This window comes from Diprion similis, chromosome 6, assembly GCF_021155765.1.
Source record: "Diprion similis isolate iyDipSimi1 chromosome 6, iyDipSimi1.1, whole genome shotgun sequence".
NCBI lineage: Eukaryota > Metazoa > Arthropoda > Insecta > Hymenoptera > Diprionidae > Diprion > Diprion similis.
The window spans coordinates 4676505-4701911 of record NC_060110.1 but is presented as its reverse complement, the minus strand read 5'-3'; the positions used below and the strand labels follow the sequence as shown (position 1 = coordinate 4701911).

Sequence of the window (25407 nt, the reverse complement as noted above, 5' to 3'; positions counted from 1 at the left end):
CGTCAGCCGAAAAAAGGTATTTATTTTGAAAAACGGAGCATCGAATACTTCTCTTGCGCCTGGGTTTTTTATCTGACCTCTTAATACAAGCACAGGTATAAATTTATAATAGAGAAGTCTTTATATTCTCTAAACTAATTTTCTGTTTCGACTATGATGATTAGTTTAGTCACGACTGAGCACTCAAAGCGTTCGAGCTGCAGTCGACTAAAATATATTGTTGCACGTGCCGCGAGTGATTTTTTAAATCAGTGGCATCAAAAAAAGTCGTTCTAATACTACACGCCATAATCGGGAAAAGAATCGAAAATTTCATGGAAATCGCCACTCATTACAGCAGGAAACAGGATCTGCATTAACGTCAGCGACGAAACTATTAGGAAGCATGAACTTGAATGTGCCAATTGCGACAAGTTTTGTGTATTGTATACAAGAATTTGCTTTTGTTCTTTTCTGCTATTTTTGCAAATGTAATATGCAGGAAATGTAAGAGTGACATTTTTTTGAGGAAACTGAAAGTCCACTTGATGGACCAATCATAGCAGATTAAGGGTGAGTCAAAATTGTATTGGTGATAATCAAACCTGAACTTTTAAAGGAGTTTTTTCAAAACTGTATTTCTCAAATTGGGAACCACGATGATTCAAAATCTATCAAAGGAATTGCTTTGAAATTTAAATGACTTATTCAGTACTCATATAGACACTTTGCAAACTAGGATGATTCCGATTCATCAAGCCGTTTTTATTCCCAAGTTGAAGAAGTCGTGAAAAAAACACCAAAATTCACGAACAAATACTTAATAAGATGCCAAAAATTTGCTTTTTCATATTTTTCAATAATCCTAGTTTTAAAACCAGTTCACACTTCACAGATTAAAATTCCGTTTGGTTTTTTTCATTTCAGATAAGCAAAACAAGTGCAATTGTGGCCACCGCAAAAATATATATTTTTTTTAAACGAGTGGCTAGGTTGCTGTATACTTTAACAAGGATTTCGGACCAAATAAAATTATGAAGTGTGCTAAAATCTGTAAATAAATATGTGATAAAGTTCGAAATTGTATATTCATTTAGTTTACCAAAAAAAAAAAAAACGAAACAAAAGGACGTTCACACGGGATCACTGTTTTAATCAAAAACCCTTAGATCACGAACGACCCCAAGGTGCCAGCTAACAATTAAGAAGTGGGTAACTATTGTTACGCGCAGAGTGAATTTTAAAATAATCATTGTCAGGGGCAGTCCATAAATTACGTAACACACTTTTTGGGTGATTTTGACCCAATCTCCCCCTCCCCCTCTGTAACGCTCCGCAACTCTAAGCAACCCCCCCCCCCCCCCCCCCTACAGGAGATAACGTGACACCGATCACATATTCGAATTAGAAATCTATTTTTCTGCGAGTAAAGCTCGAAAAAGCAAGAAATTAGGTTACGTAACAAAAGCTCTGACCACCCTCCCCCCCTCCCCCTCCGGCCCATAAAGTGCGTTACATAATTTATGGATGGCTCCTCACGAGTAGACAATGATGCTGACAATGCTCATTCTTGGTAATAAATCAGCACCACTCTATACTCAGGTCAATAACGCTAAGCAAAATTTGAACGCTTAGGGCTTTGATTTTGTATTCGCAGTACTGCCTACCTGGAACCTGACAATTACAACCTCCGAAGCCATCATTACAATGACATACAGAGTCGAGGCAGACTCCATTTTCACATTTTGTTCCATCTTCTTTGGTACAGTCGTCTGCAACAGAGATAGTAATATTTTATACATGAAAAAGACTGGTTGATCTGAAAGTTCTAAGAAACTGTACGTCTATTTTGGAGTTAGCACATATCTACAAAAAATCATTTGTTACTGTAAGACATTATTTTGATTATAATATACTCACCGGTACACTTCAGTTTATTGCGCTGCTCGTCAGTGCCTTGATAACAGTCTGTATGACTATCACAAAGCCTTGACAGCTCTAATAGTTGTAGGACATCTGTTGATTCGTTAACTTGGCAACCAAAATAACCGTCTTCTAAATTTAAAAAGAATACTTCTCTTCTACTTCCTGGTCTCCCTCTGTTTAATGATTCAGCCTGTTTAAGAGAAAATTAATTAATTACTGTTCATATATTTTGCTCGGTTAAAAAAGAAGAGGTAAGGCGAGCGCAGTAATCACACGAGTCTGATGTCGCCCATTATATATGCACTAACAATAAGAAGGAACATCAATTTGGTTTTCACCTCTGATTTCGTTGAGACTCATGTATGTTGTGGAACATTGAAAACTAAGTGACACGCATTTTTTATTATCTGTGGAAAAACGGTTTGGAGAGGTGAAAACGACCCTCAAAGTTATTTCTTGACGCGCTTGATGAATTTGAATGAAACTAACGCTGAAGTTTTCCTATTCATTAAAAAATAACATTTGAGTGTTGGTTTCATTCAAATACATGAAGCGCGTCAAGAAATAACTTTAAGGGTCGTTTTCACCCCTCCAAACCGTTTTTCCGCAGATAAAGAAATACGTGTCTCTTAGTTTTCAATATTCTATTGAGTAATTCGGAATGGCGTGTGAGGCCTTTACGCACGCTTGACACGCGTTGGTAATCGAACTTTCCAAGCAAGTGTTCGAAAATGTACAATTTTTTCAAATACGAATTACAGAATACTGTTTTATTTTATTTTGAAAAAGCAATTATTTCAAAACAACTAGTTAAATACCTTACAAAAAATTCGTAGTACTGCGTCGAAATAAGAAGTTTTAATATTTTTCTGATTTCGTTTTACGCTTGAAAAATTAGCGTTAAACTCTCCTGACATGAAAACTATAGACAAGGAAAAAGTTACATAATCGTGTCTCCCGTGAGAAAATAATGAACTAGGCAATAATAACTCTAATATATAGCGACTCTTCTTGCTAGTGCATATCGACATTGCGTGTTATGCTCATTGGTACCCATTCATAATACTTACTGGATATGAGCTTAATATTATCCATACCACCAACGGCAAAAGATGTTTCATCTTTGCTGTAAAAATAAAAAGAATCAAATGAATCAAACTAATAACGTGTTACAATTATTATCGGTGTCGAGTGTAATGTATAATGTAGATTTGTCGAGTGTTTAGTAAATAAGTCTTTACTGTAGCCAAGACGAATGTTTTTTATCATTTAAAACTGAATTAACACTGCAGTAAGCATTATTAGGATATAAATTTATAATTTTTAGCATTTATTTTTATTATCATTCACTTTCAAGTTAAGATTCGATCCACCTTGTCCTCTTGTGTCCGCACTATTTATGCCGTACCATTTCTAAAGAATGGTCGATTCGTTTTGTGCCCTAAACCACGAGGCGCAGCGTACCGTGAAAATGTAGATTCGTCACACCGAAAAGATGATCCCGAAAAAGAGTAAACGTGACAATGGCAGATAATTCATCATTTTCGCATTGCCACTAATAAGATTCCATTCTATATTTCACTAGTTTTAATGAGCATGTCTAAAAAAAAAGTACATATGTACTATCCGCACTAGAAACTTCTGGTAAAATGGGAATCGTTACAAAACGGTTGATATATATTGTTGAAATCATAATAAAATGGTGTACAAGTAACGTTTTAGTCTGATTACAGTAGCCAATACTAAACTTTCTGCTTATTGCAACATTGAATCTGTTTAGTTGAACATTTTTTCAGTTAACTAATGCATCAACATCAACTTAATGTTGCTTCAATAATTAGAATAAAATAAAGTACAAGTGACCATAATCGCAAAGAATAGTGACACATATTGTGTTTTATGGATGCAGCTACAAAGCTTACATTCATTTTATACCCAGAAAAATATTTTTCTGTTGTGGTAACCGAGAAATTTTTCTCGTTGCGTATTCGCGATTTCGTGTATGTATATGCACACGAAACTCATGAAAAACTAAAAATATATGTATGTAAAATATGCAAGTAGTTAAATCATTCGAAATCGAACTCCCAAGTACATCAACCTTCTTAATAAATAAAAAGAATCTCATTTCTGTATGGATGGCAGCATAATTAATTACAATTTATTTTTTGAGATCTATCTTTGTTCTATACCTATATTTCAAAAATACTCAATTATTGATGGATGCATAACAGATTTAAGGAAGAATTTCAATTAAGACTTTCACCAGCTCATGTGCAGATTTTTCGTAAAAAAAACTGGAATGGATGAGATTTTTACGGTATTATTCGATATTAAATTTTCCATTTGATTCAGACATCCCATGAAAAGATAATATGCTGAAAGACTAAGCTACTAATTTTCTTTATCATACTGACATGGTAAAATATTTCATTTCATATACCATTGTAAGGATATTGATTATCCAAATCCTTATTCACCGCTGATCAACAAATGTCAATATTGAATTAATTACCGAGAAAATAGCCTTCTCAATAAAATGTTTTTCACCTCGTTTTTCACCATCACTAAATTGTAAAGTGTATGTACTTGCAAATGAGACAAGTATAAAATCCTGCCTGAACGAAATATAAAAGTTTGTACTACGAACAGCATTTGAGATGCTGAACGAAGGCGGACTCGAGTTAAGGGGATGGTTCGTTGCACTTTCTAGTAATTGAAAATACCGGTCCTAAAGGATTCACGATTTTTTTTGGGTTTTATTCGTAATCATGAAAGAGAGCCTCTATGACGGCGAAAAATTACATTTATTTTTTAAACATTCTATCTTTCGAATGAATGAAGATACCATCAAACCCATGCGTCATTATTTAGATATATTTAGTTTTCACGTACGTGAAAAAAATCAAGAGCCTTGAGAAATAATCACAGTCCACGGTGGTTTGACTTTTCGATGTAAAATTTCAGTTTCTAAGGTAAAAAAATCTTTTTTGTGGTCGCACCGAGTTGTGCTGTGCTTTTTTCATATATAAATTCGCATTGAAACTTATAATGCATTATTTAATGTATTACCTATCTAATGGAAAATATAATCAAAGAAGTACCCCAACGTTGAAAAAAAAAACACTTACATGAAGAATACACTTATCGTTATAAAATGCAATGTAGAATAAAACAGCGGAAGCTTACTTATGATATTATTGTAACGCAATAGCAAATAAAGAATCATTTGAGATCGATTAAGTGGTTACATGAGTTTGAAAATTAAAAAAGATCTATTTAAATTTTTTTTTTCTTCATGTTATAGTAAAACATGTTCCGTTTTACTATTTTGCTGTACAGGCTCCGGAAACCGTTAAATTTTCAAAATTTTTGGATAAAAATCTTATGAAATATCGTTCAAATATTGTTTTTTCATATGCTTTAAGTTTGAATCAAACAATTATTTTATTACATTTTTAAGAAATTAGAGAAAATATACTTTCTCAACCTTCGAAACCCATGTAACCCTTTAAAACCCAATTACCGAAAAATCGGGGCTGTGGCAAATTTTTTTCGTAAATCTTTACTTCATCACAGAAACGTTGTATTATGTTAAATAATCCTCACGATTTAAAATGACTAAATTTATACCTGATTAAAAAACATATCAAAGATATATTTAAAATTCAATTCAGACCATTTCTGGAGTATCCATATAAAAAATTGAGCACTGAGATGAACTTTTTGTAGCCATGAATTTGCCGGCTTTCATTTTTTATCACATAAAGAACTGCTTCTTTCATTATAAAATTCGGCTCAATTAACTTAAGTTTTATTTTCTCAATTCTAATTATTTTATTTTTATGATTCATTGATTTTCTCCCTCGACTGTACGCCGGATAAATCCTCAGGTATAATAAATACATCGATCACTATACATATATCATGAGATGATAGTATACCGAATGCAATTTGTATATATACTAACCTAAGATAAATTATACGACCGAAAAAGAATCCTCGATAGATAAGGTACACAGACCTAGAGTAACTCGACAATGACATCGCGATAGGAATACGAAATTATGTCAAGTAAATTAACACTGCATATTCTATAATTTCTAATCATCGGTAACAGAGTAATTTGTGTGCATTATTTGCGACTTCTTACCTCCGCCGGTAGATACCTCTTTCTTTCACTCTTTCCTCAACGTTAATATATCAAGCTTGTATATTCTTCATTCGTATAGGTACGAAGTAGCACACGTGTAGAGGTGGCATCTGATTAAATAAACGGGAATAAAAATTGGGAGAAGAAACAAGCATGATATAACGTCACGTACCTACAACCGCAGTGTCGTAGTACCCACTTCCATTGACACGCAGCCTGTGTCACAAGTTGTGCAAAAATGTATAATACATAAAACTCGATCATTTCAAAACGAAGTGACACCGACATAAGTTTATAATTGTGGTTATTCGTATACAACGTTTGACTATGTTTATGTTTCACTGTGACAGAAAAATATAGTTCCTATAGTACAAAATGAAAGTCAGTTTTGTAGCCGTAATCGAAAAGAAATCTAGTACGTGTGACTATTTTTTTTTTTTTTTTAATCATGGTCACTCGTACTACACTTTCTTGTAACTATCGTGATAATTTGATGTTTAGACGCTATTTTTAACTGACAAATGCCGTATCGACATTCTTCTAATTACACTGAATATGCAGTTACTTGTAACACCTATTTTCTTGTCATTCTAACATATCTATTTTGACTTTTGACCTAACGATACCTACTTTACTAGAATTTTCTAGTATCTATAACACATGAGATTTTCTTTAGTGCAAGACGATAGTATCCAGAGATGAATTTTGTGATACTAAATTAAAGCTAATGGCTATTTGAAGTTAACGCCTATCACGTTTTCAACAAACGTAACTACTTGAATAATCGTAGAGGTGATGTCAGAAACACGTGCGTACAGTCATGGCACAGCTATGTAATCAAACGTAGGTCATTCCGTACGCTGTAGGTACCTATAGATACATTGTTGTGTATACAGGGCATCACACAAACCATCGAGTAAAAATTGTTGCTCGTCACCGATTTCGTAAGTTGCGTTCAAAAAATGAAATCCAGAGAAGCAAAAATTGAATCTATTCTGCTAAAATTAAATTTAAGCTCGAAAGTGGTTTTCTTTTAAATATGAACGACTTGCCTGGGACACAATTAATTATCCAATCTCTGTATAAGTGGAAAGGAGCAAACAAGTGGATGGAAAAAGACGAATGAAGAAGATCCTTGTATAATGTGGATTTTTATACTGTGTCGAAAATATATACATTATAATCCTGCCCCCTCCCCCCCCCCCCCCCCCTTCCCATCGATAGTTCTCGTGGTTCAAGGATGACGAGGTGAGAGAAATTTCTGACCCAGTACGCAGAATCTTTATTTGGCTATGACATGTGTATATACACCGTATAAATACGCTTCGAATTAACATATAACGAGAACACACGACAGCCTTGCGTCATTATTTTCAGGCGATTCTTTAGTTTTCGAACTATCAATACACTTTACAACTATAGTTGAAAAATCATTTCGCTTTGAGGGTAAAAGTGTTTTCTTCACGTGATGAAACATGTAGTCAGTCCAAACGCCACATACGAACAAACTTGAGGAAAAAAAAAAAGAAGAAAAATAACTAGAGAGTTTCGAAACTAGGACCAGATTTATCGAATAACACACATAGACCTCAATTATACGGTTTTTATTTAACAGGTTATTAAAAAATTCGATTAATCAGTAATACTGATGGAAATCAAGCCTTTCGATTACTCGATTATTCGTACCAATCAATTAATCGTCGAGTTCGATAAATCGACTAATCGACCTTAGCAATGAATCGCATTTTCTTATCTTTTAATATTTTTCATCAATCGATCAATTGCCTTTTTCGATTTTTCAGTTTTTCGATAAACGTATTAATCGTACAGTCCTAATGAAGAAAAAAAAACCTCTAGAAACTTCTTGAACGACTCGGTAAAGCAGTCTAAAACCCGGATAAAACTGTCGGTAAGAATTTCTCGAAGATTTTTCGGTAAAATATTTTTTCCTTTGCAATAAAATTAATGGGCACGGCTGAGTCTGTCTTCGATTAAGGCGAACTCGCGCGTCACGTCGCCCACCACGATTCATCGTTTATGGAAGGTTGCGCGTTAATATAACCGGTATTTGGCTAGCCCATGTGAAAGTGTGGCATATACAAGTGTGTGTGCGTGCGTGCGTGCGTGCGTGTGTATATATATATATATATATATATATAGATATGTATATATATATATATCGTTTCGGTCCTGTCTTTGACTCGGTTCGCCTTGTTCTAGCCTAGGACGCTCGGCCATGCAGCCAGCTTCGCGTTCGCAACGGAATCCCACCTCCTAGCTAGTTGCCTTGCTGACGTGGCGATCCGACCTGGCGGAACCGCAGCTTTATGCAAATAACAGCTCATCCGTCCCTGGGCGGTGCTCGAAGTGAACCTTCCGAATGACGCAAAGATCGAATGGACGAAGGTGCGCTTATGCAATTGATCGCGGCTTCGCATACTGCACAATGAAATGTGTGAATCAAATCTAGGAACAATTATTATGAGGCAACTCTCCGTTTGAATAAAAGCAAATGAAACTGGGTGAGGGAGGTTGATTGACCGAAAACTCATACTTTTTATTTATTTTGTCACTAGATTGTAGTTCGCTCGAGTATTTATGAAGTTATTATAAATTTATTTATTATACCAAAAATTCTTTGAATATTGTATAAAAATAGCAAATACTGGAATTATAAATGAAAAACTTATCGATTCATCGTAGACTTTGATTGATATTTTTTTTTATTCGTCGATTAATCGAAAGAATCGACTTATCTAGTAAATAATTAATTGAAAAGGCTGGTTAATCGGCTATTCGGAGAAATGATTGATCGAAATTTGAATGAATCCAAGTCTACGATTAATTGATTGATCGAACGGCTCTAAATTGATGACGCTTGAATAGTTGCTTTAAAATGTACAAAAATTTAGCAGATGTACTAGATTTCACTCTACAACGATTGATTTTAATCAAAAGACTACTTTCTACAAAATCATCGAAATAGATTTTTTCCCAGTAAAATCAAACGAATCTACTAAATTTTTAACACTTTTAAAGCGATCTAAAACGATCTATCAATATCTAGTAGTTTTTTTTTTATAATTCCAGTATTTACGATTTTAATATTTTTAAACAAAACTTCGTAGCTCACGAATACGATAATTTGATAAATATTCAATGTGCGACTATTTTGTAACGAAATGAACAAAAAATATTGATTTACAGCCAACCGCGCTCTCCTTGAACGAATATTGAAGACTCCATGATTTGCCGTTGTAATTATCACAGAGTTACAAGCCAAGACACATCTGAAGCTATAATGAAACGAAAGGGAAGTCAAGGAATGCGGTGTAAACAAAATGTTTAAGAAACAATTAACGGTATTTACAAAGTTCCGAATTTACAGCACACATTTTATATGCCCTGGCGATGTCACGAATCCATTGCAGTTTCACTAAATCCGAATTTTATGTATATAGGAAAATAGAAAATAAACTTTGCCTAGCATTAGCCAAAATTGTACTCGTGAAGCTGATTCCGATCTAGCGCCTATCGTGATGCATCCATTTTTATTTTATGGCATGATAATGATTAATGGTGAGAAGCAAAACATTTGTTGTAGGTGTCCTGAGGGGACTTCCGGAAACATTGCGTAACAGCTAGTCTTCGGAAGGAAAAATTGGAAGGAAATAAGAAATTGACACCGATGATAAAGAAAAGCGTGAATTGTTATCAGCGTCAACATTATGTCATAATTACAGTACTCCGTACACTTAGAGCACATAAGCATAACCAGAATTCACTTGTCCGTTGTGAACAATTCACAATCACACGTTCGGTAAGAATAATTCGTCGAACAATTGTCGAATATCCTATAACAAGTTGCAACATGTGATGGAATATATCCCGTACAGATAACAAATTCAAGACTATACAATGTGTATTATGAAATTTTCATTTGTTGAATTTTCACTTTTCACTATTTTCCGTGGAATAGGACTGACTGTGGTAGGGACACATCAGGTATTTCAAAAATAGTCAACAATTACAAAAAGGAGAAGTGAAACTTGAAGTTCGACGATTGACACGCTATCTTGTTGTATCTACACAATGTCCTACATTATTACGCTCGTGTCTTTTGTTTCTTTTTCATGCTAACATAACAAAGCCATTGAAATGAAATGTTGCCCAATCGGCGAGGAAAAAAAAGAAAACACATCGTAATCAATAAACCAATCAACTTCCAGAAAAGTTTTACAGAGAATTCAAGGATGCAGAGACAACGCCTTCACCGTCTGAATCAAGACTTAAGAATATGTTATTTGAAACAACATCGCTACTGTGAGATAGAAATAAGTCTAAACAAACTCGAATGACACAAACTCATATACCAACACTTCGAGAAAAAAAGATTTGCAATTAGAAAGTTCAAAATCATTAAAATCTAGTGTTTTTTTTTTTTTTTTTTAATCCGATTATTCAACGTATAGAAACTCATTTTACCGAGTGACCAACAGATCTGAAAATCAACCGAGATGTCTTACGTTATAGAATAATTCTGACGTGAAAATCGAACATCTGTAGTAACGTACCTACACTAATCTATTTTTTATCGAATATGGCCCAGGGATAAATATTTATGAAATTTAATTGTTTTCAAGTTGTATACATATTAAGACCTCTATGATATACAAAATGAGCGCAAAAACAATGGAATCGGAACAAAAACACTACAGTTTAATCATTTTAAACGTTCTAATCACAGAACCTTTCCACAAATTGTTGGCATCTCAGCTTGTGATATTCGAATTTACTTTATCGAATCATTTCCATCATACCGTAGGGAAGTAGTTTCATTCGTTTTCACCATCGTTGATGGAACCAACATTGCTGGGGATGTTTTAAACAGTTTCCCCTTCTCGTTTCCTAACTTTCGCTTTACACAGTCCATTCATGCTCGATCCTTTGCGTACACCCTATTTCAACTAGACGACAGGAACGCAGTCTGCCGATGAGAGTTTCGTAAGATCACTGCATAAGATGTGAAAGTAAAAAAATCAACGGACCACGAGTGAGTTGTACCAAAAAACCAGCGGCCCTGCGGTCCCGCGTGATTTGTTTATTTTTTCAACTTTCCACGCCTTTCGTGCTTGCAGAAGTTCCGTTATATCCTCGGCTGAAGTGCTTTATACGGAATGTTCGCTTGTCAGCGATTATATTGGCATCGCGTAGTTCAGGCTGGTTTCGTGGTGTGCCTCGAACTCCTACGAGACGCCCCTTTCTTCGAGGTCAAAGCCTTTGAGTGAGACGTGTACAAACTGTCTAAAGAAATCCCTATATCGTTAGGGAATTATTTTTCTGTCGAACGCCACCCTGCTCGGTAATGCCATCACGTATAGTTGTGGTGTGAGTTACTTAAAGTCCCGCTCATTTTTTCTCCACGCAGATTCAACGTCACAACAATTAATCACCACCGATCTAGGGTATTTTGGCGCCGTTGGTAGACATCTTACTTAAGTCCAGTCCAGCGTGAGAGAGAAACTTTTTTGGAGAAAGAAGCTGCACTCCTAGGCAGACCATATATACTCACACCACGATCGTATCTGTATTCACCGCGTGATCTATGGTCATACGCATCATCAGTTTTCGAGGCACGCACAACGGTATATATATACGCTGCAGTTGGTACGACACGAAGAGGAAAAGAATAAGGAAAGAGTGAAAGAGTGAAAGAGTGAAAGAGTGAAAGAGGGAAGACGTCGTCGGAACGTATGTATATCCATCCATGTAGTTGGACGCCGCAGATGCTATTCCTACGGACTGACTGAGGCAACATCCGGCATGAATCAACAAAGTAAAACGGCTCAAGAGAGTCGCGTCGAACAACCTTAACGCACGCCTACTCCAGGTCGGCGGGGACCCGTGGATTATGCCGAACTCGAGGAGGCAGAGCCCATTTATTGTTTGGTGAAAGTCGAGGCTGGCTCAATTCGGCGGCGTGGGTTGATCGCGAGATTTGCGCTGCTGTACAACAGTATCTAAATTTTTTTACTCCAACACCTACAATAATCTAAATATATGTAGGTATTAGGGTGTTTCGTATGGAAGTTACATTACGTTTTTCCTTTATTCCACCTAAAAACTTGTTGCATGTATGTACATACCTAAGCAGAAATGGTATATTGTGCAACTAGTGGGGAAAAGTGACGATTCTGAATGAGTGAGCTTAAGTTAACCGCACGCGACGAAAGCGAGTGCGAATATGATACGAACTCAGAATCGCGATTGCATACGAGCTGCATACCGACCATATTTTTCACAATAAAAACGTAGAATTAGGCGATTTTGGTTGTCTGTTCTTCGAATTAGTTCTCAATGAATCAGGAGTAGTTGGGATATGGCGAATCATTTCTCCACTAGGATGGAAAAACAGTTTTCGCTACTAGTGGAGAAATAGTTTGCTTTTTCAGATTTAAAACGACAGATATATTTGAACCTATGTTTACAGTCAGAACAAAGATCTGAGAGTGCATTTGCGACGATTTCATTGAAACGGTGCACTTATTGTTAGTTGCAGGAAAAAAAAGTTAAAATCATAAATTTCATTTGAAACAACCTGCATTGTTAACAATATCCGAGAGAACACATTGTTCCATCATTTATGCAATTTGAAAGGCAAAAGAATATCTTTGGAGTCTAATTTTATGAATAATAGCTCTGCTTGTCTTGTTTTCGAATGAATTCTTTACAATTCACCTGATTTTTTTTTCAAGCTTCAAAGTTATACAATAAAAAAATCTGGCGTAAAGAATCTTTATAACTTGTAAAGGATCAATTCACGATTCAACAAGAAAAAATATTATTGTTATCCAAAGTCAGCCGTCGTAGGCGGTTTGGAGAGAATTCATTTCTGAACAAAATGAAGTATCATTCATTGAGATTGTAGACATCCGATAATACATATTTTCGGCGCTAAGTGACTGTGAAATATAATGATCTCCGTTATATTCTTAATTGTTGTTTTTTTCTTCAACTTGAAATTGATGTATTTTAGATTTTTCTTTTATTAAAGGAATGTTGTTTTAATCGAGGCAATTTTTCCATGAAACGAAATTTGATAAAAACGTCTTATTTTTGAGTGTGTGAGAACTAAATTATCTATAATAAATTCATACACGGATACCATTTGGGGGACAGTTATCGAACAAATCGAAAAAAGAAGATACTAAAATTCAAATTTTGTATACAAGGATAAATATACGATCAACCGACTTCTAAAACGTCTTCTCATTGCAAGATTTCTTCCAAAATCAAGTTTGATATTATAAAGATGATCGAGATTTCAGATAACATAGTGTATAGAAAATATCGAGATATCCATAGCTTTGAAATAGTTGTTCAATTTTCTAGATAAAAGTTGATGTTTTGTTACACAATTTAGTAATCATGACTGTGAACATACGTTTACAACAATAACAATCAGCAAAATTTGAAAATTTATAATCTGTGTAAACTTTTAGTTAAGCAGTTGGCTCTTTACAAGGTCAAAAATTAGTGAAAAAACAAAAGATTTTGTTATGAACGATTGAAATGGATAGTTAAAGAGACAAGACAGTGAACTCCAATCTCTTTTGATTTACATGAAATTCGAACAATCAATAAAGTTCCACGAAACAAGTGTTTTCCAGCCTGTGCCAAATCACTGGGGTTTAAATCATTGTTCAAATTACAAGAACATGTGAAACAAGTAACTTATATCAGATCGCAATGATCATATTTACCGACACTGTTTCTTTGGTTAGTTCATAAATTGTTTTTCAGTTAAACAAGACCTTAATATTAATTTTTTGTTGCACTGACATCAAATTATAATTTTCTGGTTACTGTTGCAAACCTAATTTTCTTTCCTCGCCTAACCCTAAATTCTTCAAATATGTGTAAAAAATGAATGAAAATAGTTAGAAAGACTGCGGTACGATAATCAAATAAAAAATTTCTCTCAAGCTGCGCCTCCATGATCATTTCATTCACAACTGGGGGTTAAAAAAAATCGGACATCCTGCGTGGGGGTAAAATTCAATGCTCGTACATCATTTCCTATAAATATGAGAAGCAACGGTAATCCGTATAGGCAAACGTCAAGAGACAGCGAATGAAGTATGTTATACAGGGAAGTCATACCCACACGAGCGTACGGTCAGTGGGAAGGTCGGTGACCGAAAAAACAATTCCTAGCTATATTATACTGTCTTGAGAATATACGTATAGGTATATTAGTATACGTATTACATGGGGTATTCCTTGTGAAGTGGGGACCGGTTTTTGGCCGGGAGTCAGCAAATTCGACGCCCAACTAAGATTTAATTTCTTCATATTACGTAATTGACTCTGAGAGCGACGTGCAGTTACTCGACAAAATGATTAACGATTTTTAGGTTCAAGAAATATCGCGATCGATATCTACTAAGAAGTTGAAATATCATTTCTATAAATGTTTGAAAACTAAGATTTCGTATGTATCGTTTTCTTCAATACAGTTTGTACCCTTCAGTTATATTTATAGAATAAAATGCATTGAATTTCTTCATTTTTAATTAATGGTTTCTCATGTTATAAAAATCAAGAAAAATTATTAAATTTTCCAAATATACACAACGGTCAAATATGGCCAAATAAATGCTTTGTTAATGAAAATAAATCAAATTTCAATCAATAGTTCAAATTATCATTCTCATCAATTTTTTTGCTGTGTCAAGTGATACTTCGAATAAAAAAAAATTTCTCTTCTCTTGCCATATTCGAAAAATTCAAGAAATTCTTTCTATATATCCAATTACAAGAATTACAGTTAATTTACAAAGAAACTATTATAACAGTAGCGATGAACGCGCAAACTTTATTTTTACAGTAATATAACCTTGGCGAATAAATAAATACATACGCTTTATTATAGACGTGGTTAATAAATTCGGATCAACTGTACGTAATAGGTATGCTGATTAATGTTGCATCACCTCTAAATTTTTGACGTCAGATTTCCACTACTTTGTATGCTCTACATGTAACCGGAACAGAACAGAATAATGTACATTACAATTCAGACCCGCACTCGACGTATTCTCTTATACTTTTATTGCAAATTATACTCTGAACGAGTATCGGCAGGCTGAAAAATTTCACTCCATTTTCTTCTAATTTTCAAATTAAACCCTAAGTAAAAATTTGTGAAAAAATTTTAAAATGATACTAGTTTTCGAATGTAAAACAAAAATATATTTTTTCGTTACATCTTTAACCAAGATATTGAATCTTGAACTAAAACATTATCTAGCTTTGCAAATATACAGGACTCTCTGCATCATGTAACCTTATGGAGCAAATTTTTTTTTAACCGTTAAATTTGCTGAATCCTAGCCAAAAACCGATCCACTTCACATGGAATACACCATATATTTATGTACACATAGTTCTGTACACATTCTGCCATTTATGGTTACTCTAATTGTAAGCTTTATACTTAAATTGCGTAATCTTTAGAATGTAAACTATACTGTACAAAACGAAACATTTAAGACACGCTTTCCGCAGTGCGAACGATCATTACTCTCTGTTTGATATCGAGGTTTTAAATGTGTTAAGTGAACGTAAAATTATCCAGTTGTTTCTTGTTCGATCTGGCAATGCATTGCCGGCAAGATAACCAATACACCTTCACTTATAAGTTGTATACACGGGTATAGAGTTATTAAAGAAATTGCAAATTCAAATCCAGTTAGTTACCAATTTATTCACGTACGCAAAATTTCGAATAATCAAGCTCGATCAAATACTCCATAAGCACAGCTGGTAATAAATTGTTTAAGACTGAATGAATCTTGTTATAAAGCTATTGAAAAGCACAAAATGTCGAACTAATTGAGAGTGAATATTCTATCGACATTAACATTCGTTTATTTCCCAAAAGTTCAGAATAAGCGAAAGATTGAATTTTCAAACAGCTGCTTCGATCGATTGAAAAATCAGATTCATATTCTGTTTCTATATTAACTTATATTTTCATACTGAACTTTTATTCTTTTATACGAGTAAAGCAATTATGAATCAAACTATACCGGCGCTCTTGAAATACGATGGAAGTTGAACAATTCAGAGATCCTGCAGTGTCGACTGTAATTTAACCGTTTTCTCTGCAAATAGAAATTGGGAAATAAAAAATAAATAGAAAAAGAGGTTTTTTTCTGTGTACGAACCGTTTGTCATTCCAATCACCTCTTAGTTGTCAGATTGATAGTGAGCGAGTTGCGCTGGCTATACGGGCTGCACGAGCCTTTTTTATTATTGTTATACCAAAAACGGTTTAACGTAGAATTTTAGGTCCGTACTTCTATTTCTGAAAAGATCTTCTATTTGACTGACCAAGTCCCAAGTATACCAAGTGCTAATGATGGTATAAACTAATTATTAAAACTAAGGAAATTCCAAAAATTCTTTCAGCATTTTCTCTACATTTTTCACCGTACTTCACAAGTATCATCAATTTGAGAAACGAATTTTCGACTTACATAAAATTCGAAATGATTAGACTCTGGTGTTTGTCGTCCGATTCTAATATTTTTTAACTCGTTTTGTCTGCTGGACAGATCCCTAAAAAAATTGCAAATATAATCGTTGAAGAACATCTGTTGTAGGGTACTTTTACGAGTAAATTTTTATCCATTACAGCCTTTTCAGGCAATCTCTATGGTAAATAAACTAAGCTAAAAATCATCAGAATTACAGGAAAAAACATGAAAATTTCATAATTCCGAACGTTTTGATGATACAAGCTTTTCTCAAATACCATTTATATCTGATAGGTATATATATCGTACCATTAGCCAGTGTTATTCCAAATCGCTTACATCCGTTTCTACTACATAATAATATAAAGACGTAATTGTTTCATTCGTGTTCACCATCTTTTTAGCTTTCAGAATATTACAAGATATTTTTTAAATGGTTTTCTCCTTTTTTCCAACGTTTGATTCAGACGGTCAAGTCAGACCGATTGATCGCTTAGGACGTCTGTAACGTTTCCAATGCAGGCATTGAACTCACCGTCAACGTCGCAATTTACTCCATTATAACGTACGCTTGAAACCACTGATCTCTACTAGTACGAGTTATTCGAATGTGTTAATATACATATATATATATATATATATACATATAATTGAGTTCAAGCTTAGATGGTGAGCTCATTTATGATCCGTGTTACCGCATGTATCGGAAATGGAAATTGCCCCGAGAATTAATGTGTTCGATTCGCCGTTGGCTTTATAAAATTAACTATATATACGATATACCTAAAGGATTTTTGGCAACTCCGAAGCAATGTGCTTTCGATTATAGGTATGTTCACACGATATTGCTTACCATTTATAAATTATAAATCACTATGATATTTACGGATATAAGTGCTCAATGCTCATGAGAACCCAGCAGCGCGAGAACCGGTCTAAGATAATTTTTTCTCTGAACTTAGTCATCTCTCGGCACGTTATATACACAGCTACCAAACTAATAAAATACCTTTTCATGCGGCGGATAATTAACAGTACCTGCTCTAAAAAGAAACGAAAGTAAAAAAAAAAAAAAAAAAAAACCAGTCTATGGAAGAGAAAATATTTTGCTGTTTTTTGGGACTGTTAATGACACTTGCAAATTCTTTAGTCACGTTATGTTTTTCGTTTCAGTATTGATGGTGCGAAAAATTATAACAGATATACTTTAATTCTTGTAAAGCTTTTGATAACTTGATTCTTATTGCAATAATTATTTAGATGTCAATTGACAGAATTAGTTCAGTGCTATATAATAATGTCACCAAAATCAAATGGAATAAATATTTCCAAGTATGAAGTGGTAAAATTTTTTATCGAATCCATTGAAAACCATCTCGAATATCAATAATTGGAAATATTTGCTTTGATTTTTGGTAACAGATTTTTTTCTGTGACTCTGAATGGAGAATCTTGAAATAAACTGGCTTCACGCCCTTCACATCGTCAGTAAGAAAAAGTAGAAAAACTGAAAACCTGAACGGAGGGGAAAGCGGACTTGAATCCGACGGTTTTAACTCAAGCTGCGACTATAAAATAAGCTGTACCGACACGAAATTTTTTTTCCTTATCCATCCACATAAAATACTGAAATCAATATTTATTGCTTAAGGTCAGAAACGAAGCTATACAACTTCGAAATACCATAAAAGTTAATACGCGTCGTAATTGCATTTGTACCATTTTTAAATTTTACTAATTTTTCAACCATTTTACAGCAATCTAAAATCATACCGGCAGTCGATACCAAAGTTTTAGCTTGTATACATACACACTAACATTCTTATAACTTTAGTATTTTCAAAGAGTTTTCTGTAGCTAATGAAATAATAAATTTGTTAAATACTAAACGTAAGATTATTCCTTTTAATAAAACAAATAAAAAAGTGTCGATTTCTGGGCTTTAGCCAAGCTCCGCAATCCAGTTTCATTTTAGTCTTACAAGAGTCTTACAACTTTTGCAGAAACAAAGAGGCCGAGAGAAGAAGTGCAGGCAGTATATGTATATATATATATATATAAGTGCGACTGAAAATAAGCGACCTCCTTGAGATCGGTCCTTGACTCGTTCAACTTGTTTAAGGAGGAGGCGCAGTAATGGCATCTACGCCAACCCGAGCGTACCGATATCCTCTACAGCCTGTATATATCTATATATAGGTACATACTATAGATATACACATCTATATCTATAGTACGTCCCCCATAGCTCCTCCATGCATTTATGTGCAGACGGAGATGCTGCTACTATATCTGTTGTGTTGCGTGGGCACACACCCTAACCTGTAAATGAATACACTGCACTGCACTGCGCATGCATGCATGCAGTGGCGCCCGGTTCGCCCAGCACTTCGTGCATTGCTGCAAGGATTGCGCGGAGTATAGATTAATAGACCCCACCGACACACGGATAATTATTTACCTGTAGTAGGTAGAGGTATGACATGCTATGGTGTGCACAATTCTTGTGTAGGTACTGTCCTACGGGCGGTTGATGCTGACCTTACAATCACGGTATATACTTTGGTATATATTTTCATATGCTAATCGTATGCCTGCATAGATGAAAAAAAGAGGTTGTATAATGTCGAGGGGAGTATAGATATCTCAGGATGGAGAATCGGAATATTTTCAATATTTGAAAACGTGTAGCGAATTATTTGAAAATAAATATGGTTCAGGTTAGTAATGTGCGATTGATCGATTAATCGATTTTGAAATCGAAATTAAACTGACGGTTTCGATTAATCGATTAATTGACAACTTTGATTAATCGATTATAAAAACGAAATTAAATCGACGATTTCGATTAATCAATTAATCGACGGTTTCAATTCATGTACCGATTGACCTGCAGAATAATTATGAGGCAGCTTGGATAAATCCGATCGATCAATTGATCGCATTCGTCGAATAATCGTTTGGTCGAAAAATCGATTAATCGCGAGATTCGATTCAACTTGAAATCGATAAATCGAATAAACGACTAATCGAAACTACCGATTAATCGATTAATCGCACGTCACCAATACACAGTATTCCGTCAGGTGAACTGAGCCGCGGAATAAAAAATTGAAAATGTTTACTGTCTGTTTGGAAATAAAAAAAACTATAAGATTAGTAATAGAAATGACTAATAATGGGTAAATGTTATTTCAAACGTATGGTTGATTTAATTAAAGTTGTTGAAACGCACATATTTACTTGCTGGAACAGAGTATTTTGACGTTTGGAAAATCAGATCTTGTTACGATTACGTTAAGCTAATTTATATACTCGGGCAGTTATGACGCAGGACAAACAGTTTTTTGAAACTAGAATAAGCTGATGATCCGTTTATTTTACGAGGTTTAAGTTATAGCAACGTTAACAGATCGAAATATTGGACTATAAAAATATCACTATCTTGCAACTCTAGAATCACTTTAAAGGGGTCAAGTTTTCAAAATGTAAGGTTGCTCTGTTTTATTCCAATTTACCAAAAGTCATTCGATCCTTGAGTTGCAAAGTAAGATTTTTTCGTAAAATTCACATTAACCTTGCAAACTTCAACCCCGTTTTATTTTAACAAAAAAATACTGCTGTTTGAAATAAATCAATTTTGGTTTATCCTTGCGCGTACAAACACAATTTTGATACACAAACAAAAACCTGTTGTACTATAGTATCTATATTTCGATACTTCTAACGTTAAAAAAAATAAATAAAACACTACCCATATGGATTAGAAACTGTGAATTCCATCCATTTTTTATGACCTTGTATTTTTTTTACTAGAATGTAAATGATCCTAGTATTTCCAGTTCCCTGCCGTCAACCACTTCGCTTGACCACATATTACAACTCAAGAATCAAGAAATGATACCTAAATTTTTCCATCCAACTCAGTGGTTGGGGAAAAATCGTCGATTCTAAGATCAGACGTTTCATTCCGAAACATTCTCACTTGTATGCAACTGGACATATTTTTTAACGTTCCTTGTACGTTGGAAGTGGATATTACATTACATTGTTATAAAAACCAGCCTTTTACCAAGAAAGAAAAAACGCTTAAATCTTTAGATCGTGAGCAAATTCAAACAGCAGCATAGAAAAAACATTGAAAATTCCTAATTCCGATCACATTTAACTTTATCGGGATTCGTTTCTCCGGATTTTCATTAATATGCAAAAAAGTTGAGGCAAAAGAAAATATATTTCGAATCCAAGCTTTTTCTGTTAGCCTACGGTTTTGCGTTAAAAGTTCTATGCGGAGTGAAATAAAAAAAAAAAAAATGCGTCAACGTGCCGAATCCTACTACACATTCATCGTGTGTAATTGGCAATTGTAGCAAAATTAAAGATACACCGTATGGCGTATGGCGTATGGCGTATACCTTATACCATTCCACCACTTCACGGTGGATGCCTATAATGGGTAAGGTGCAGAGATCTCCGGACTAACCGCACCTTAATGCTTCACGCGGCTCTGAGCTCGCGCTCCTTCCTTTCTGCACACCCATAACGGGCATGCTCCGTGGATTTCCGGGATAATGTTAACGGAATACATGCAGCACGATGTATGTATAGTGATGCTAAAATCCTTCGTTTTTTTTTTTTTTCATTACGGCGTAGTGTCTTTTACAAAGAGAAGAAGATTTCTTTGGTCTTTTTTTTTTCTTACATTTAATACCCTATTCAGGTGTCGTATAAATTAGGGATCAATCGGCTGCACTGATTAACAATAAATGAAAAGTAAATAAAAGAGAAAACACGGTTCAATAAAAACTGGTAACAGTATTATTTAAGTCAATGATGGCGAACGCAAATAAATAAAATAAATTTAATATGTAATACAAATTAATGTGAGCAGATTCTAACGACACAAGTTTATACATAGATATCACGTATTTGAAAAAAGGTTTTATAATTGAAACGTTGAAAATAATGAAACTACTCTTTTTATACTTAATTCTAATGTTTGGGACTTATATTCACGGATAGTTTTAAAATCAGATATGTGGAAACAGGGTACAATTACGTTTGCAAGTTATATAACTATACTATAATGTAAGATTTCTTGACTGTTTTTCAAACGATTCAGGGAGATTTGATCGGCGAGTAAAATGAGCTCAAATATATTGGAATCGGGCGGAAAACACCAGAATCTAATAATTTTGATAAAGCAAGTAAAATTTCAAACTGTGTCATATTTTCTAAAGTTTATATTTATTTCGTGACTCCGGCGGAGAGAAATAGTTTAAAATACATTTTAATTACTTGATCAGTATTCCGACATCCCCTTAACTTGATGTAGGTATGATTTTTTTCTCCACGTGTCTGCATTTATATACAATTTATGTTGTTTCTACGAGTACCTAACGGAAGAAATTGTTTCACGATGGTGCCGATGGCTAGTTGTAAGGTATAAGTATACGTCTTACGTAAGACTTGTTTTTTCATCAGAATTATTTTCGATGATCAGCTCATCAAATGGATGATAAAAAATGAAGGTTACATTGCCCGAGCTTCGTACCATGATTTCCTCTTATTCATGCTTATGGAGCATTCCAGGCTCTAGACATCTGAACCGTCTTCAATTTTGTTCTAATTTTTGTTACAGCATAGCAATAGATGGAAGAAACAAATCCATGTAAAATTTCGAATTGTTACCATTTCACATGAGCGAGGTATGATTTCTCCAAATTTCGAGATTCTACAAAAATTATCTCGTTTTTTAGACACTTTTATGGCTCGGGATATGGTAACCTTACCAAACCAAGTGAATTAGAGGAATGCAAAATGCTTCTTCTTACATCTTTTCTGCTAGGATCGTTTTAAATGATTTTTAACAAATAAATTTAGTAGCTTAAGCATCCACGTGTCAATTAACATTTATATAGAAAAAAAAAAAATTTATCGCGTTTTCGGTTTAGTAAAGACTATAATGTTGACTTTTAGTCGAAAATCCAATAAAGTCTAAAGCCTAGTCGAAACGATTGGAATGCCTCTTATAAATTCTTATTCGATTGAAAGTTATTCAGCTGACGCCATGGGCATCAAGAAATCAAGGATGTTCACATATAAGTATGAGATGCATATTATAATAATCGTATAATAAGCTGTGTCACAAAATCAAAAGCAAGCTAAGAAATCACAATGAAAATGTAAAAGAATATTTTCAACGTCACGTCGACTTTCGGTATAAAATATATACCTAAAAGATTGTTGATATAACACAGAATATTGTATATTTGCATCGAATAATTACAAAAAAAAGCTTAATTTTTTAATAAATTCGGTTCTCTCTAACATTTCTCGGTAATCGTAAATTAAATTCATGCAATAGCTGGAAACTTGAATGCTTGCATAAGCGAGTGTAATCTACACACTTAGGTATATCGTTATAGTAAGATTCGATCATTCGATCGTGTCTCTGAAATAAATAAAAAAAAATAGCTACCAACACATATCGATACAGATCGCGACTTTTTTTTCTCTAATCTCTTTAGTGTAAAGTATAATAAAGTTTTCCATCCATAAATCCAATATTTCTCTTCCACATAATGTGTGCAGTCAAGGTATATACTGTCCACATTATATTAACAGCCATGGTTGAGCAATATGCAAGATCGGAGAAGCTCGCGGCATACAAAACGGGTTTTTTCGCGTGCATATCATTCGAAAGGAGATGTGTGACGTCATCGAAACCTTGCCAAAAGTCTCGCACAACTATACCTATATCCTATACACGTTATACGCCTAGCTTCTCATCTATATACGCAACTGAAATGAAGACTCAAATATATATAGACGCGTGGTTATTTATTAGATTCCAGAATATTCATTCAAAGTAAAATTAAAAAAAAAGGAACGGAATATGAACTGGAATCGAACCGCAACTTTCCAAGAGATTTGAAATTTGTGACGTTGGTGTGCAACGATGCGTTTTAACAAAAAATTGTTATTAATAGAAACTTAATAAGGGTCAAAAATTCATTGAACTATATATACATATATATATACCAACGCAATAAAAAATTATTATAAATTATTGCAATATAGCGAGTTTTTTTTCTTCAATATTCTTCGTTACGTTAAATATCGTTCAGACTCGTGATTTTCTGGTTTTAAATTTCCCGTTAAAACTGCAATACCTATCACAACAATCTTAAAAGCATCCATCCGTAAAACTATATATGAGTTGTGAATTTATACTAGTCAAGAGGTGATATACCATTGGTAATAACTAATAATGTACGACAATAAATAACAATCCATTTTAAACATAAACATAATCGCTAGTTACAAGAATGCTGAAGGAACGAACGTGATTCACGTTCGCATCTAATGGAGTAATTGATCCATTGGACTCGTAACGTCTTCAGCGTAATTGAAAAGTAAGTATATTTCTGCTAGTAAAAATGATCAGTGTTGAAAATATTTGCTTGGGTTACCTCGTGCTGCTTCGCGATATCCGAAAAAGAAATCGGTAGATTTTTCTTTTTTCATGTACATTTGCTAATTGCAAGTCTAATCTTGATGATCCTGTTCTCCTCTGCAGTGACTGAAGACCGCGTATATCCTTGGCAAGCATCAACCGAACTTGGTCACTCTCTCACTAATTGCACCACACAGATTTGCCCATTTTCTTCGTTACCATTTATCGTTAGTTTTTCCGTAATTTTAATAGTCTTTCTTCCTTTTTTTTGGAATTAATTTTCTTTATGAATTGTCCGTTCATTCGATCTTTATAATAATTTATACCGCGATTCTACGCGTTTCATTATTTATTATAAATTTCAAAATGCCGAACTTTATCACTGCATATTTATCAATTAATTAGTTGCCCGAGATAATTTTTTTTTTACAATAATTTTTTAGTATATACTTAGTAAGTATTTTTAAACTCCATGTAATAGCACTGATGCACTGGCACGTAATACACACCGTGTTAACCTACTCACTTTTCCTCGTTTAGTTTCGGTAACTTGTAGTCCTCGATGTATCCGTAGGTATATCTGTCGCGTATAAATGTGTGTGTGTGTGTGTGTGTGTTTTGTGAAGAGGTAATTATATGTAAAAATTAGATGACAATGCATGTGTGTGCGTGTGTGTGCGTGTGTGTTTTGTCGGTTTGCTAGTGTTTGCGTAAGGAGTTATATTTGTAGGCACAAGCTGACTGACCCCGAAAGAAAGTGACTTCAACGCTAGAACATTCGGTATACAGATACAACAGAGTTTTTATTGTAGGAAAGTAGTTTTAATTTTACAAAAGAATTTATACCGCGTTCGACAGTTGTTTGTATTCGGCGAAAAATGACAAGATTATAAAATGTAGGGGGAAAAAAAAAAAAAACGAAAACCACCTGCGTTCTCCCCTCACTAATTTCTCTTCCGCTGCATTGGGAGAGACCACCACCTTATGTTCCCTCTTTTCACAAAACTCAACGCATCGTATTTTACAACAACCATAAATATAGAAGTAAAGGAAAAAAAAGACGGAAGTGAGGAGAAAAGAAAATATGTTAAAAAATATTTGTTTCACGTTGTTATTCAGATGAATAATCAAGTCACGGTTATCCGTGTAATATAAATTCGATATTGTCGTATTGTGCCCACAAAAGTCGTTACCTTGAATCAGTTGAAAAAACTTACCCGTTCCCATGGCTGAGCGCAGCCTCTTTCCTGCACGTTTTTGTTTAAAGAGTATCCAGCCAAGTTTGAAGATCGTGTTTCGTATCACTAGCACGAAAACAATCCTCTTCGTCCAGTCGGAAGACCGCG

The 25407-nt window shown here is 34.3% G+C and overlaps 1 protein-coding gene across 8 annotated transcripts in view; it reads right to left on the bottom strand.

The window, feature by feature from the left end:
- Window positions 1-25407, bottom strand: part of LOC124406816 — a 132877-nt gene extending 107470 nt beyond the window's left edge. For all 8 annotated transcript variants that reach the window (XM_046882427.1, XM_046882432.1, XM_046882429.1 and 5 more), the window contains exons 1-4: window positions 25279-25407; window positions 2976-3031; window positions 1900-2095; window positions 1647-1751 (exon numbers count right to left, since the gene is read on the bottom strand). In XM_046882427.1, the coding sequence (XP_046738383.1) occupies window positions 1647-1751; window positions 1900-2095; window positions 2976-3031; window positions 25279-25288 (367 nt within the window). In that variant the 5' untranslated portion in view covers window positions 25289-25407. The remainder of the gene's footprint in view (window positions 1-1646; window positions 1752-1899; window positions 2096-2975; window positions 3032-25278) is intronic.